Consider the following 16256-nt stretch of genomic DNA (forward strand, 5'->3'; position numbering starts at 1 on the left):
ACATCCGCCGAACTCAGGACTTAACGGCCTTCCGCAAACTACTGAAAACCTGGCTCTTTCCCTAAAACCAACCAGCCCCTAACCACCATCATCCCAAAAAAAAGAAAAAAAAAATATATATATATATTAAAATAAATAAATAAAATAACCGAAAAAGATTGTAACCTACATTGACAAACAGAACTAAAACGAATAAACTAGATCTAAACAGGGAAATGATTAAATAGAAAAAGAATCACTGAATAATGGAAAGAAGAGAACGTGGAGAGCGGATGAACAAGGAGAGCGGATGAGCATAGAGGGCACGACCAGATGAGTAGAAAGAACGAATGAGTATGGATGAATATAGATGAGTATGGATGAATGTGAGGATAAATGCTGTTGGCAAATGAGCCTGGAGAATGTGCAGAGCGCAAGATAATGCAGAACGGAAGAGCGCTGAGAACAGAGGCACATATAGAGCGGAGAAATGTGGGGAACAACCGAATGGGGGGAGAGACTGAGTGTGGGGAGCGTATGAATGTATGGAACATATGAGTGTGGGGAGTGTATGAATGTGAGTAGCGGATGGGTCTGGAGAGCGGATGGATCTGGAGAGCGGATGAGTCTGGAGAGCGGATGAGTCTGGATAGCGGATGAGTCTGCAAAGCGCATGTGTCTGGAGAGCGGATGAGTCTAGAGAGCAAATGATTGTAGAGCACATGAGCACGGAGTCTGCAAAGCGCATGTGACTGGAGAGCGGATGAGTCTAGAGAGCAAATGATTGTAGAGCGCATGAGCACGTGGACTCAGATGAATGTCGAGAGTGGACGAGTGTCGAGAGCTGATGAATGAAAAGGGCAGAAATATGTGGAGGATGAGAGGGCGGAGGAGAGAATAGCTGAATGTGGGAATGGCCGAGTGTGGGAATGGCTGAGTGTAGGGAATGGCCGAGTTGTGAGGAATGGCTGAGTGTGGGGAATGGCTGAGTGTGGGGAATGGCTGAGTGTGGGGAATGGCTGAGTGTGGGGAATGACCGAGTGTGGGGAATGACCGAGTGTGGGGAATGGCCGAGTGTGGGGAATGGCCGAGTGTGGGGAATGGCCGAGTGTAGGGAATGGCCGAGTGTGGGGAATGGCCGAATGTGGGGAATGGCCGAGTGTGGGGAATGGCTGAGTGTGGGGAATGGCTGAGTGTGGGGAATGGCTGAGTGTGGGGAATGGCTGAGTGTGGGGAATGGCTGAGTGTGGGGGAATGGCTGAGTGTGGGGGAATGGCTGAGTGTGGGGGAATGGCTGAGTGTGGGGGAATGGCTGAGTGTGGGGCAATGGCTGAGTGTGGGGCAATGGCTGAGTGTGGGGCAATGGCTGAGTGTGGGGAATGGCTGAGTGTGGGGAATGGCTGAGTGGGGGAAATGGCTGAGTGGGGGGAATGGCTGAGTGGGGGGAATGGCTGAGTGGGGGGAATGGCTGAGTGGGGGGAATGGCTGAGTGGGGGAGATGGCTGAGTGGGGGGAATGGCTGAGTGGGGGGAATGGCTGAGTGGGGGGAAATGGCTGAGTGGGGGGAAATGGCTGAGTGGGGGGAGCGGCTGAGTGGGGGGAGCGGCTGAGTGGGGGGAATGGCTGAGTGGGGGGAAGGGCTGAATGTGGGGAATGGCTGAGTGTGGGGAATAGCCGAATGTGTAGGAATGGCCGAATGTGTAGGAATGGCCGAGTATAGGGAATTAGCTGAGTGTGGGGAACGTACATAATATGCATTGATTTGCGGGAACATTCGAATGAACATATATGATACCACACCTCACACCTACTCTCCTCTTTACACCATCACTCAAATAGAACACAGGGATACTATGACACCATTCGGTATAACTGTTCTCATATCAACATCTCCCGCTCACTCCCCATCACTCTAAGTAACCACCGCTGGTTTAACACCCCCAGCCAGGCGTTTCTCCTCAGGCCTAACGCAGCCACTCTCGAGCTGGATTAATTCTGCCAGAGCGTACACATTCTCCTGACCTCTCAACCACCACACCTACCGCTAAGAAGCAGCTACCACATTAACCCCGCACCAGCTGCACACATACTTTGTGCGCACACGCACCTTTTGTCTCTCTTCACCCTCTCTACTGACTCGAACCTCGGTTCCCAAGGGCGTTCAACCTACCAGCGCCTTCAGACCATACCAATGGTATATAAGGCGCTATATAAATGCAAAATAACAATAACAATAACAATATGTTTATTATAATTGCTGTTAATATTTAAAATACATGTTTTATAAATGTATTGTTCTAAGATCCCTCTCATAGTCGAAGCTCTTCATTGTTTGTGTTTTGAATGATGATATCTATGGTGGAGTAGCTTGACCTTCATCAAGAGCACAGCACTGCACCCTTTTTTATTCCCTTGTGGCGAGAAGTTGCTCGCAATTAGGAAATAATCGTTTCCCTTGAATACATTGTACAATCACTTTTCTGTTTACCTCAATGAGGTTTGGTAACACTTGCCTTGAGCAAATGTATTTGTACCCCCAAAGATAATAGAGCACTGGTTGTGCGACTTATTACTAGAGGGTCAGTGCGTGCCAGCGGTTTGGTAAGCTTTTGCATCACACTTTAGCGATAGAATTCTCTTTTTGTATTAGTATGTGTATTTACGTTCACAGACAGTGAGGGCTGGCCGTGAGTAACAGCAAAATCTTGACACTCATGGACACGGTGGGGCTGCACTAAATGTGCAGCAGGGAGGGCTCTAACGAGCCATCCTGGCAGCACATTCCTAAACAGGAGCAAAGCAAGATATACTGCACTGACTGGCCGCTCATCTGCCAGTGCCACAGTATGCCCAATGCTGCTGCAGGGCTAACACTCTTGACACTTTGCTGTGAATTTCAGAGCAAAACAACATATCATGGAGTGTCAGCAGAGCAACAGCACCGTGCAGACAGAGTGGCACTGGAAGGCGAGTGGTCAGTCAGTGCAGTGGGGCCAGGGTGATGAAGGAGGGAGTGGATCAAACTGATTTCCCAAAGGCTTTGGAACATTTCTTAAAGACCCTGTCCCTTCTTCATCACTCTGGTCCTGCACAGCCATGTACTGCACTGACAGGCCACCAGCCTGCCAGTCCCACTGTCTGTACAGTGCTGCTTCTGTGCTAACGCCCCATGACACTTTGCTATGAAAATCTTGCTAAAGCAAGCATGATAAGTGTTATTACGTGGCTAAACTGGCATTTGGATGCAATCACATCTATGACGAAGTATGCATGATAAGTATTTTAGGTGGCTTGACTGCCATTATAGTGCAGCCAGTATAGCCATTTCTTACTGTGGCATGACCTTTTTTACTGGGCATCTATGATAAAGAACGCATGATAAGTGTTATTCCGTGGTTAGAATGACATTTTGGTCTGGCCATTCCTTACTGTGACATGACATGTTTTACTGTGTATCTATGATAAAGCAAGCATGATAAACATTATTGCATGTCTAGACTGGCATTTTGGTGCAACCAGTCTAGCTATAATATTTTACTGTGGCATGGCATTTTTTACTGCTCAGCTATGGTGAAGCAAACATGATAAGTGTTATTATGGGCATCATTATGACCTTGGTGGTAGCCGTGCCTTTAAAACAGGCACGACTGCCGCCGGAGTTGCATTTATTACAGCGCACAGAAATGGGCAATTACCAGGTCATTACGTCCTTGCCGGACCCAGTATTTTCCCATTCCTGGGCGCCGGAAAAAAAGTCTTCCCATGGGGAAGCCGCATGCACCGGCACCGCTATCAACGGCGACTGTGCATCCGAGCATCCGAAATTCTGTGCTTGCGGGTGCCTTTCATTCCGCCAGGTCAGACCTGGTGGAATGAAAGGCACCCGCGAGCGCAACTCAGAGTTTGCCGGTCCGGATACAATGGTACCGGCAATCTTACCGCTACCGTTGTATCCGGACCGGAAAACTCATGAGGCAATATGTGTCTGGACTGCCCTAGATTGGAGCACCCAGTTTGAACATGTTTTCTTATTGTAGCGTGGCTTGGCATTTTTAATGTCAAAGCCAACAGGAGTATGATTTTATGTCCGGGTGTTGATATATATTGGTAGAGCCAGTTTAGACATGTCTTTTTATGGTGTCATTACTGGCATTATGCACAAAGCAAACACGAGTATGTTCTTATATGAGCAAACTGCCATTTATATGTGCAGCCTGCATGGAAATGTATGGACACAGGCAATGTGAACATTTTTTTTTTGTTCTGGCAGATATTGTGATGAAAGGCATCATGAAAATGCATTGGAACATGCTCCTGGGCCCTCTTGGCGATTTGCATCGATTGTTTTCTTTCATGAATTACCCTACAAAAAACCGATTGCAAACTGGCTTTTTACCCAATTTTTCACGGAAAGTGGGCTGTATAATGCACCATTTTAACCTGTTATTCAAAAAAATTTCTTGCGGGAGATATCCCCCTTGATTAGTTCAGGCTCCTTAAAAATGCTTGGTTGCACTTTCAAATTTGTGGCAAATATTTAGACCACCAATTAAAGTTATCAGAAGCTGATTTCATGGGTTCTGTAGCTAGGCATTTATGAAGCTTGTAAATCAAAGGTATTTCATATCAAGGAAGGGACATCTTGACAATCTTATACATACGAACACTTCTTTGTTTCTGTGGATTCTATTTCGAAGTTACTTTACATAATTCAGGCTTTGAACCATGTGCTCTTTTGCTGTGCAATAGTCTTCCAACCTTGTGTAATCCATGTTGTGACATGGGATATATGAAAAAGTACTTTTCTATCCTCGAAACTGTAGAGCTTTTTTGTTTTTCAAAATAAATAAGAAATGGGGCTGGGCTCGTCGACGATCAAAATAATAATATAATCCAGTTGGGTTTCAAGAATACAAATGTACATTAATCTCCCTAGAAATGCATTATATTTAAACATCTGTAGCTATGAGGATCTCCAAATAATGCACTACACAAGTGCTGTATTGCATAGTATTTATTTACAAGATTTAAGGTAAGCATGGACTTTTAGACTTGTCCTAATTAATGGTACACTGTCTGACGCTTCCTCCCATGCCCCTCACACACTGTCCTCTACACCATCCTGCTCAACCGTCTCTGTGATAACCTGGGTATCACTGATCAGGCTCTGGCCTTGCTGACCTCTTTCCTCTCTGATCATCCCTCCCAGGTCCAACTGGGTTCCTTCCTATCATCTATCTCCCTCTCTACCCGTGGGGTTCCCCAGGGGTCCAACCTCTCACCCTGGCTCTTTAACCAATATCTGGCAACTCTCACCCACTGGATTGCCATTTTCTGCTCAAATTTCCAGTGCTACGCTGATGACGCTCAACTCATTTTCCGGCTTCCCTCGGCCACCTCCTCTCCCTCTCTCATCTCTGACTGCCTAACTGCCATTCAAGATTAGTGTGCCGCCAATGATCTTTGTCTGAATGCCAGCAAGACTGAGATCCTCCTCATCGGCACACCATCTCCATCCTTTTCCCTCACTCTCTGGCCGGCCTCCCTTGGCCCTCCTCCTACCCCTACCTGTGAGGCTAAGAACCTTGGGGTCACCTTTGACCCCACAAATTCCTTCTCCGCTCATATCTCTGATGTCTCTAAAAAGTCAAACTTCCTACTGCACCTCCTCAGAGGTACTCTGCCTTTCTTCTCCTTCCCTCAGAAGCTCACTGTCTCCAAAGCTCTGGTTCTCTCTAGGTTGGACTATTGTAACAGCCTCTTTCTAAATCTACCTGCCTCTACTCTCCGCCCTCTGCAACTTATCCAGAACAGGACTGGGAGATTTGTCCTTGGCCTCAAGCCCTGGGATCGTGTCTCTCCAGCTCTGAAATCTCTCCATTGGCTCCCAGTAGATGTAAGGATTAAATTCAAAACCCTCTGCATTGTCCACAAGGCTTTCTGGGGATTGGGTCCAAAATACCTTCAGCTATCCCTCCGCAAATACCTCCCCTCTCAAGCTCTTCGCTCCTCTACCTCAAACTCCCTCTGGGTCAATCGTTTTTCAAAGAAACAAGCTGGGGGTAGATCTCTATCTTTGGCTGGGGCCTCCCTCTGGAACAGCCTCCCTGCCACTCTAAAACTTGAGGAGAACCATCTCTGCTTCCGGAAGCACCCCAAGACCTTCCTCTTTGCTTCTGCCTTCGCTCCCCCTCTCCCCTGCTGATCTGCTCTCTCTTGGCACTGTGCACCTGGCCACCCTCTGTCCCCTGGGCCCAGGTACCTGCTCACCCTGCCACCCTCCTGCACTGCCTCCTGGCCACCCCTTGCACTGGGGACTGTATCTGTACCCATACAGCCCCCCCCATTTTTCTGCACTTATCAGACTTACCCAGTTTGCTGCATTAAACACAGCACTTTGCCACGTGCTGGCTGCACTACCACTGTTTATTGCCTCAATGTTCTATTTATTTTTATTTATTATTATTTAACTGCTCTCCTCTGCTCCGCACATTCTACTCTCCCCCTTCCATGCACTTTTTCCCTTTTCCCTTCCCATGCACTTGCACGTTCTCAGTGTCACTGGGCCTAGTAAGATCGCTGTTGTGTTGTGTTCTCCCCTGTTCCCCTCCCTTGCCTAGTCACGCTCTGAAACACTTGTGTACGAGCGCGATACAAATAAAATATCATATATCATATCATGAAGACGCTTGCTCTACATACCTCCTTTTCTTGAGAATGATGTTGGGTCTTACTCCATGGCAAAGTGACCATAGTGTGAAGGTTTCCTCTTCACTCTCCTGGGTCTATTGAACTCACAGTTCCCTGGCGCTCCACCTCCGTCCGGTTCATCTTCATGCTCTATTATTCTTGCCTGCTTGTCTTCACAGTACTCTAGGGAGATGGTACTATTGTTCTCCAGCATGGGGTCTGGCATGGATTCACATGCTCATGAATATTCCCTGTCATCAGACTGGGAACCCTCGGTAAAGAAAAAATCAGTTCCAGTTTCGTTTCTGAACTGTCTTTCTCCCAATAACCAATCACTGGTCTCTGGGTCATACTGCCCCCAGTCAATGACTGCCCTCTACCTAAGCCTCTCCTCTGGCAGCCATCTTCAGATTTTTACTGCACGTTTAAGTGTTGGGAGTCCTCGTGCAATAGCTGTCAAGCTTTTAGTGCATTTCGCGATTTTTCAAAGAGTTAAACCTCTTTTTTTCGGTCAATCGAGCCTCAAGCTCCACTGTTTCTACTTACGATCAACGGGGACCCATTTCGGAATTTTCTACGCCCCTCAAGAGCGAAGTTTTTGTCGAGTCCCGCTTCTTGAAGGATTAACTCTTTGAGGCCTAACCCGCATGGACATGGCCCAGGAAAAAGGGAGCACGACACCCGGATCCAAGCTGTTCAGGAACTGCCCTGAAGGCAGATTGCAGAATGTCTTCAAGGAGGACGAGCATTCTAGATACCTTTACTGCCTTCACGAAGACAAAACGCACATGGAGAAGGACTGTGCATTTTGCATGAAGAGGGGGAGCATGTCGGAACGGACCATGAAGGATCGGCAGATTCGCCTCACCAACTGGCTGGAGGGGAAGAGCCCAGCAGCAGGTTAGAAGAAGAAGAGGTCCGAGTGGTCTTCTAACACCTCGGCTGCCAGGCAGGGCGCACTTTCACCAACACCATCAACCACGAGCCAAAGCTCTGGCTCGGGGAAAAGGAAGTCGGAGAACCCGGGTAAGCTTCAGGAGTAGTCCCGGTCGATCCCGATGGAGAAAGCCGAGGGGGAGCGAGGCGGCGACCCTCCCCCCCAAGGTGACGGCCTCAAGCGCGTCTAAAGTCGTTAAGGCTTTGATTCACCCGGCTAAGGCCTCTATCGAGGGAGTCGTGGCTGCCCTGGCGAAGCCTGTGGAGGCTACCCCAGTGGAGGCGACCTTGGGGCCTAGAGTTTCCCTGCCACCGCGGAAGGAATCCTCTTTTCAGCCCATCGATAAGACCCCCGTGAAAACCCCGGTGGGAAAAGAGGGGGGGGGGCGGTGGCCATCACGGACATGGATACAGCCTCAGAGGAGAAGCTGGCAGAAGTCGTGAAGACCCTGAACAAGAGGCCCGAGGAAGTCCGGTCCCATGGGAGGGATCCCGACAAGGCGGACGAAGAAAGTGATGGTGACAACGAGGTTCCCGTGGAGGCGGAGGATCCACCCACCAACCGTCGCGCCCGTCGCAGCCAGTGCCTGGGCCACAGGACAGCTCAGGAGCAATCTTAATGGCTATCCAGGCCTTGTGCACAGAGATAAGGACAAGATTGCCCTTACCCTCAACGGACGACCCATTGGAGCCTCAACCGTCGGGAAGCCCTCCAAGCAAGCGCAGGAGAACTCATCCCACACCGCCCTTCCAGCCTAAGCGGCCCTCAAGGCCTTCATCTCCTTCCCCGGATCCGAGGGATGACACGGGAACAGAGACGGCTACGACAGGGACGGATGACGACGGTGGTGATGACGGGATGGGCCTTCCATCACCCCTCCCCCCCGGGCTTCCCCGCCCGACGAAATTGGCTCCTTCCATGCCATGATCGCCAGGGCATCCGAGCTCTTTCAGCTCTGCCCGGTGGAACAGAAGAAGGAAGGTTTCCTCTATCAACGGCGTGAGGCCAAGAGGAAGATGGTCCTCTCGGTCCCGTTGCTTGACGACATCTGTGACTAGGGGCTGGAGCTCCTGAAGAACCCGTCTAAGACCCCTGCCAAGAGAGACCGGTACTAGAAGAAGTACCGGGTCCTGGATTCCACCCCCATGTGCCTTAGGGCGCAGTCGAACCCGGATTCGGTTGTCTCGGTGGTGGCCAAGAAGAAAGCGGCGGGGGCAATGGCTTCAACTTCGACCTCCCCGCGAGACGGTGAAGGGAAGAAATCGGATGCCATGGGATGACGGGTCATCTCGTTGGCATCGACGACGATTAAAGCAGCCAACGCCCTCGCGATTGTGGCACGCTACGACAGGGAGCTGTGGTTTAAGATAGCTCCTCTGCTGGACTTCCTCCCGGACGACAAGAGGGCTGAGGCCCTGGAGATACTGCAGGAAGGCAAGGTGGCGTCGGACCACGCCATAAGGGTGGCCACAGACATTGCTGACACTGGCTTCCGTCAGATGGGCAACAGTGTTTGCCTTCGCCGGCGTGGGGGGCTCAAGGCAACTGATTTCCGCCAGGACGTGCAAACCAGAGTTTTGGACATGCCCTTCGACGGAAACAACCTGTTTGGTAAGACCGTGGATGAGTCACTTCAGGCCATCAAGGCCGACACGGAAACGGCGCGGGCCTTGGGAGTTTTGCAACGACGACGGCCACCCTTTTCGGAACTCCAGAGGCAAGCAAGGTGACTCCAAAGGATTCGGCGGCGGCTCCTCGACGTACCTCCAGGCGGCCCGCTCCTCGTCGCAGGAGGCCTACAGAGGACACGGCATGTCAGGAGGATCTCGTCGTCGTCATCAAGGAGGCCAAGGCGGCAAGGCCACGACCAAGCAGGACTGAATTGGCCGTAGCGTCGGGCCCCCACCTGAGCACCCCGGTGGGAGGCCGGCTGGCGAAGTTCGTCAGTGTGTGGGAGTCCATCTCCACCAACCGATGGGTGCTGGATACCCTGGCCTGCGGGCCCACTCTCAAGTTTCTAAAAAAGTGCCCCCGCATTCCTCTCGTGGCCAGGAAGGAAAACCACGTCCCTCAACTGCTGCTGGAAGTAAGGGCGATGCTGAAGAAAGGAGCCATCAAGCTCGTCCCAAAGAGGCTCCGGGGCTCCGGAGTGTACTCGCGATACTTCCTCGTAAGGAAGAAGACCGGCGGGCGGACCATCCTGGACATTCGCTGCTTAAACAAGTACATCAACTCTCCAAAGTTACGCATGGTCACTCTCCAGCACGTGCTGGGACAGCTGGAGGAGGGTGACTTCCTATCGTTGCTGGACTTGGAGGATGCTTGCTTCCACATCCCCCATTCTAAGAGGACATCGAAAGTTCCTCAGATTCGTAGTCCGAGGACGGCACTACCAGTTGAAGGCCCTCCCCTTCGGATTCAAGTCGGCGCCCAGGGTATTCACCAAGTGCCTAGCACCAGTAGCGGCGCGGCTGCGCCTGCAGGGGATCCCCGTCTACCCATACCTGGACGATTGGCTCATCCGAGCAAGGACAAGAGAACTCGCCGTCGGACACACAGCGAAGACCGTCCAGCTGCTCACGGATCTGGGATTTTCCATCAACTACGCGAAATCCCACTTGCTCCCGTCACAAGTCGCACTGTTTCTGGGAGCCAGGCTCAACACAGTGGTGCAATTGGCCTCTACGTCCGAGGAAAGGACGAAGGCCATCTTCGGCAAGGTGCAACGACTGCCGGCCATGGATGTGGCCAGGGTGAGGCCCATCAAGTCCCTTCTCGGCATGATGTCCTCGTGCATATACCTCGTGCGCCTGTGCAGGCACCGGATGCGTCCACTGCAAGAGTTCCTCAACGCCCGTTGGATACAAGCGGCGGACAGCTTCGAAGACAGGATCTCGCTCAACGAGACCTTCCGCCAAGCGATCCGGTGGTGGGGCACCCGTGTGGATCTCGCGGTGGGGATGGACTTCCAGACCCCCGCACACCAGGAGACGGTGACGACGGATGCCTCCCTGGAGGGATGGGGAGCGCACACCGGAGAGCTCAATGCAAGAGGCCTTTGGCTCCCAGAAGAGAAGTCGCTACACATCAACGTCCTGGAGCTCCGAGCCGTGTTCTGGGCCCTCAGGTCGTTCCTTCCGTCCCTCAAGTGCAAGGTGGTGAGGATCCTCACTGACAACACAGCCACGATGTTCTACATCCAGAAGCAGGGAGGCACCAGATCCCCAGCCCTATCCAAGGAGGCACAGGATCTGTGGCACTGGGCCGTCGCCAAAGGGATGTTTCTGGTACCCTTCCACCTGGCAGGAATAAAGAACACCATCGCCGACTCACTCAGCAGGGAACTTTGCTCGTGCCACGAGTGGGAACTTCGGCAGGATCAAGTGGATCTGCTATTCCAATGATGGGGCAAACCCCAGATCGACTTTCACGACGGCGACGAACGGCAAGTGCTGGAGGTTCGCCAGCAGGTTTCCCCAGCCGGGGAGCATGGGCGATGCCTGCTCATTCCCCTGGGACGGCCTGATCCTCTATCCGTTCCCGGCGTTGCCGTTGCTGCTGCGACCCATCAACCAACTCCGACCGTCCCGGTGCAGGATGATCCTCGTCGCACCGGCGTGGCCGAGACAGATATGGTTCCTGGACATTCTGGACATGTCAGCGTCCCCCCCAGTCAAACTGCTGACGAACGTGTATCTCCTCTCGAGAGAAGGAGGCGCCATCCTCCACCACGACCCAGGGTCGCTGAACCTGCATGCCTGGCTACTGCGGCACTAGAGTTTGGAGGGTACGATATCCCGGCGGACTGCAAGGAGGTGCTTGCAAAGGCCAGGGCGTCCTCAACTCTCAATTGCTAAATGGAAGAGGTTCTCGGTCTGGTGCCGTGCACAGATTAACCCTCTGCGGATTACGGCCCCTCAAGTGCTGCCGTACTTGCTATCGCTGGCCAAGGTAGGGCTGGCCCATGCCTCCATCAAGATCCATCTGGCAGCTATCTCCCCCTACACCAGAACTCCGGGGCGCTCATCCCTGTGGTCCCATCGCCTGGTGACGGAGTTCATGAAGGGACTGTTCCGATCCTTCCCGCCAGTGAAGGCTCCGGCCCTGGCGTGGGAACTCAACGTGGTGCTGACCAGGCTCATGGGGCCGCCATTCGAGCCTCTGCATTCGGCACCGTTGAAGTTCCTGTCGTGGAAAACAGCGTTTCTTGTGGCTATCACCTCCGCACGACGAGTGGGAGAGATCCAGGCCCTCTTGTAAAGCCCCATACCTGACTTTCCACGAGACGAGGGTGGTGATGAGGATGCACCCCTCCTTCATGCCCAAGGTTGCCGTCGGACTTCCACCTCAACGAGCCCTTGGTGTTACCTGTTTTCTTCCCGTCACCTTCGACGCCGGCCGAGAGGACTTTGCACTCGCTGGATGTAGCTAGAGCGCTGAAGTTCTACGTGGACCGCACAAAGAGTTTTCGGAAGACATCACAGCTGTTTGTGAACTTTGGACCTGTGAACCAAAGGAAGGCCCTCTCGAAGGCTTCCATTTCTAGATGGCTCTCCTGCTGCATCATGCACTGTCACCTGTTAGCAACCCGACCGTTGCCCGGCCGTCCGAGAGCACATTCGACCAGAGCGATCGCTGCTACCATGGCATTCCTATCTGGGGTGCCCCTGCTGGACATCTGCAGGGCTTCCAGGGAGAAGTCCAGAGTCGGCCAGGCAGTGCTGCCAAGCTGTTCGCCTGAAGGTGGGCCTGGTGAGGAGGTAAGAGATGCTTAACGTTGAGTGATGAAATGCTTAATGTTGAGCCTTGCACCTCCCGTGGTTGTGCATGTGTGTACTGCTATGTATTCTTGTATTAATGAGCATGTGAATCCATGCCAGACCCCATGCTGGAGAAGGAATAAGTTACTTACCTGTAACTGTTTTTCTCCAGCATGGGTCTGGCATGGATTCACATGCGAACCCTCCCTCCTACCCCTCTGCGGCTCTTCACTTGGTCCTACTGCCACTTTACGTGCTACCAAATCTGAAGATGGCTGCCAGAGGAGGGGCTTAGGTAGAGGGCAGTCATTGGCTAGGGGCAGTATGACCTAGAGACCAGTGATTGGTTATTAGGAGAAAGACAGTTCAGAAACGAAACTGAAACTGATTTTTTCTTTACCGAGGGTTCCCAGCCTGACGACGGGGAATATTCATGAGCATGGGAATCCATGACAGACCCATGCTGGAGAACAACAGTTACAGGTAAGTAACTTGTTCCTCACTCCCCATATCACCCTTTACATTCAAACTTGCAAAGTCATCTGTCTCCCTTATGTCTCTTGGGTGCCAAGTCTGGAATTATACTCCTTTGTCACTACAAGTTCCTCATCATATTTTGCAAACGTTGTAACTCTCTCCAAATTCCACTTTTTGCCATTCTCTTTGCACATATTATTTGCCCCTTTTCTCGTAATTTCGAGTGTTTGGCCTTGTGACCTTATTCTTATACTGCGTCTTTGTTTTAACCGGGTCTCCTTCTTCCATGCATGTCGTTCGCACTGCACTATGCCTGGCATGCCATGTCCTCATTCTTGATTTACTTCTCTTCACTCTCCACACTACATTCTGCACGTCTGTTTCCACATCTGCACTAACTTTTGGCAACCTTGGTGGAACCAGGTTGGAGGCAGCCTTTCTTCCTCTCGTCATATGGAGAGCAGCTTTGCCTGAGGCTGAAATAGGGTGCAATCTGTGTGCTGTGATTATTTCCATGGTGGCCGTGAGAACATCCATCGCCGAGGCTGTAGTAAGTATGGTGACTCCCTTTATAAATCGGTTAGCTCTGTCAACCAATCCACTTGCCAGGCGTGGTACAAGGCAGCCTTCACTTGGGTGATGTTGCAATGTTGCAAAAGCCTTTTCATCTCAATTGATGTGATCTGGGTGCCATTGTCTGTTAGCATCTTCTTTGGTAAGCCTTCTCTTTGAAATAGCAACTTCAGGGCGCCAATAACCATTTTGTTCATGATATCCGGTACAAATATTTCTTCTCTCCGTTTAGACAAGCAATCAATGTGGCTGGCCTGACCTGTAAGCATTTGTCGCTGTTGGCACATTGCTGGCAGCTCACTAGAGTTGCATGCCACCAGCAGGATTCTTCGAGTCTCCTTTTGGTCATGGTGGTTCCTAATTGGCCTCAATGAGTTTTCTAAATTATTGTTCTCAAACCGTAGGGCGGAATTACCTTGTCATTGCGAAACATTAGCCTGTTCTCAATGTACAATGAACTTGCCACTTTGCAATAAGGCTGCAGGTCCTTTGGTACCGTCTTTTCATCTGGCCACTCATTTGTATAGTTAGTCAACTTAGTCATAGTGGGGTCCTGCCCCTATCAGTTGCCCAATGTAGTTCACTAATTTCCAATCATTTGCGTTCTCCCATGCCCTCTATGGGTGCCACCACACATTTGTCTCATAAAAACATGTTTTCGTCATTGCACTATGACATACGTGACCTTCAATCGGCCTGGGAGTGGAATGTGTATTTAATTGAATGTCTGTTCCTGGAGTTTTGCTGTTATTCGGGCCAACCTGGGTGTGGAGGTCCTGCTGACTCCTGGCTCAATAAGTGAATCAATGGCTTATAGTCTGTAGACAACCAAAATATTGTACCCAAGTATTCCACTGGCCATGCACACGCCAACATCTCCACTATTGTCGAATCGTTTTTCTCTGACTCAGATAGTGCCTTGGACACAAAGGTAACTTCATGTTCTGTATTTCCTTGATTCTGGGTCAGTGTGGCTCCTATTCCATAGGCACTGCCGTCAGTTAGAATGTATGTTTGTCAGTTGAGTGTGAAAGGTTGTATGCAGGGTACTTTTACTTTCATTATGTTTACCCTTATACAATCTGAGCCTTTCTTCAGAGGTATCTCATGTTCATTGTAAAAGCTGAGAACTGGGACAAACTTGGTATATAATATTCAACCAAAGCAAGGACCGATGCTGGGTGCAGGCGCATCTACTATCGCTTGTAACTAGTTTCTTTTTGGCTTTATCCCGCTTGCTGATAACACACTATACCCACTACATCCCAGATACTCCACTTCAGTTTTTGTGTCGCTCCCTAAGACTTCTCTCAATACCAATACCTTGCCATGCATGCCCTCCTCTCCATACACCAATACATCATCATAGGCGTAGAACACATTTCCCACCTGGCTCAGCAGAGTCTATTATCCTCTGAAACACTGAGGATGTATTGATTCACACTATTAATGCGTTCGATTGTGGTTTTTTCCTCAGGACTATCGGCCAACCACTCTGATAATTCCACTGTTTCAATGGTGCCCTCTCACACCATTTATAGTGGTCGTTCTTGTAATCACTAGTGCAGTAGCTGGGACTAGGTGAACTTTGTGTTTCCCAGGAACAGCTTCCAGCCTAAATTGTATCGTATGTACATAGTGCACGTCCCTGATGCAGCCAGCGCCAGTGCTTGTCGGCAAACTCCATTCCCTAGCATTGAAGGAAAGGAGAATGTTCACGAAATAAAGGCGGCCGAGTCGATGTTTTTGAGCTGGGCTTTTAAAGTGTCTGCATTGTAAAGAAAATCATCGGAGTGGTTGCAGGGTTCTCCTCCTGGTTCTCATTTGCCGTTTTGAAACAATCACCAAAACACCTCAGTGTGGTCCGTCACGCAATTCATGTTTCAAAAGCGGCCCTATGTAGGTAGCACTGATACCAGCATAATATAATATGCAGTTTTAATGCACAGTTGCTGTCACACTTGTGTGCCTAACATGTATATACGAACAATATATATGCGGTTCAATATTTGTGTACAGTTTCTGAAACCTTTGTAATTGCCTAAGATTGATTGTGTGTTTGTTTCTTGTGCATTTCTTTTCAGCCTCAGTCGTTGTTCGATGGATGATAGGGATGACTGAAATAAACAAGGGCTCTGCTTATGGCAACAACGACAGCAAGCAAAAACACAACAATTGACCCCAGAGACCACTAGGAACCCAAGGGAAGGCGGTGTATTCCTGGAAACTCAGCTACTGCATATCACTCTCCTTTGATTCAGGGACGGGCAGGGGAGGGCTGTTCAACTCCTGTTCACGTTTGTTTTGTAAGAAAAGTCGAGCCTGCTTTTGGCCTCGAGTTTTTTTTCTCTGCCTGCCTCACCAGAGGAACGACACGCTGATTAGCAAAGACATATGAAACCTGAAATGTCTTCTTACTGGATTTTCCAGTTTCTTGCTGACGTCCAGAAGTAAAAGAATACAGTGACGCAGTTCTGCGTGTATACGCATGAGCATTGTGATTTTACAGTTGGTGAAATGGTTGCGCCATTGCTATTGGATGGGAGATGCATCTATGTGAACTAAACAGTGCCTCAATTCGAATTAAAATTGATGTTTCTTAACTTTTGACTCTTGCATTTTTTTAGAGAGGGTGATAATTTAAACGTGTGTGGCCATTTGGATTTAATTTTATTCAGATACTGACGAGAGGTGGACCTAGGCATGAAAAGTGCTCCACTCAACAGCAGACTATCTTGCCCTACATTTATACAGTCTCAGATTTGTGTGTAACCTACCGATCACAGGTTACCATCCGATCCGGACAGAGATGATCTATTCTTTTACTGGCCAAAAACAAG

At 50.3% G+C, this 16256-nt stretch overlaps 1 protein-coding gene across 4 annotated transcripts in view; it reads left to right on the forward strand.

Annotated features, from left to right (window-relative positions):
• Window positions 1-16019, forward strand: part of AGPAT4 (1-acylglycerol-3-phosphate O-acyltransferase 4) — a 1136585-nt gene extending 1120566 nt beyond the window's left edge. For 3 of the 4 annotated variants that reach the window (XM_069607695.1, XM_069607692.1, XM_069607694.1), the window contains one exon: window positions 15501-16019. In XM_069607695.1, coding sequence (XP_069463796.1) covers window positions 15501-15595 — 95 coding nt within the window. In that variant the 3' untranslated portion in view covers window positions 15596-16019. The remainder of the gene's footprint in view (window positions 1-15500) is intronic. The other variant, XM_069607693.1, reaches the window with a different exon arrangement.
• Window positions 16020-16256: the final 237 nt, after the last annotated feature.

This window comes from Ambystoma mexicanum, chromosome 4q (assembly GCF_040938575.1).
Source record: "Ambystoma mexicanum isolate Mex_15411 chromosome 4q, UKY_AmexF1_1, whole genome shotgun sequence".
In the NCBI taxonomy this organism is placed as follows: domain Eukaryota; kingdom Metazoa; phylum Chordata; class Amphibia; order Caudata; family Ambystomatidae; genus Ambystoma; species Ambystoma mexicanum.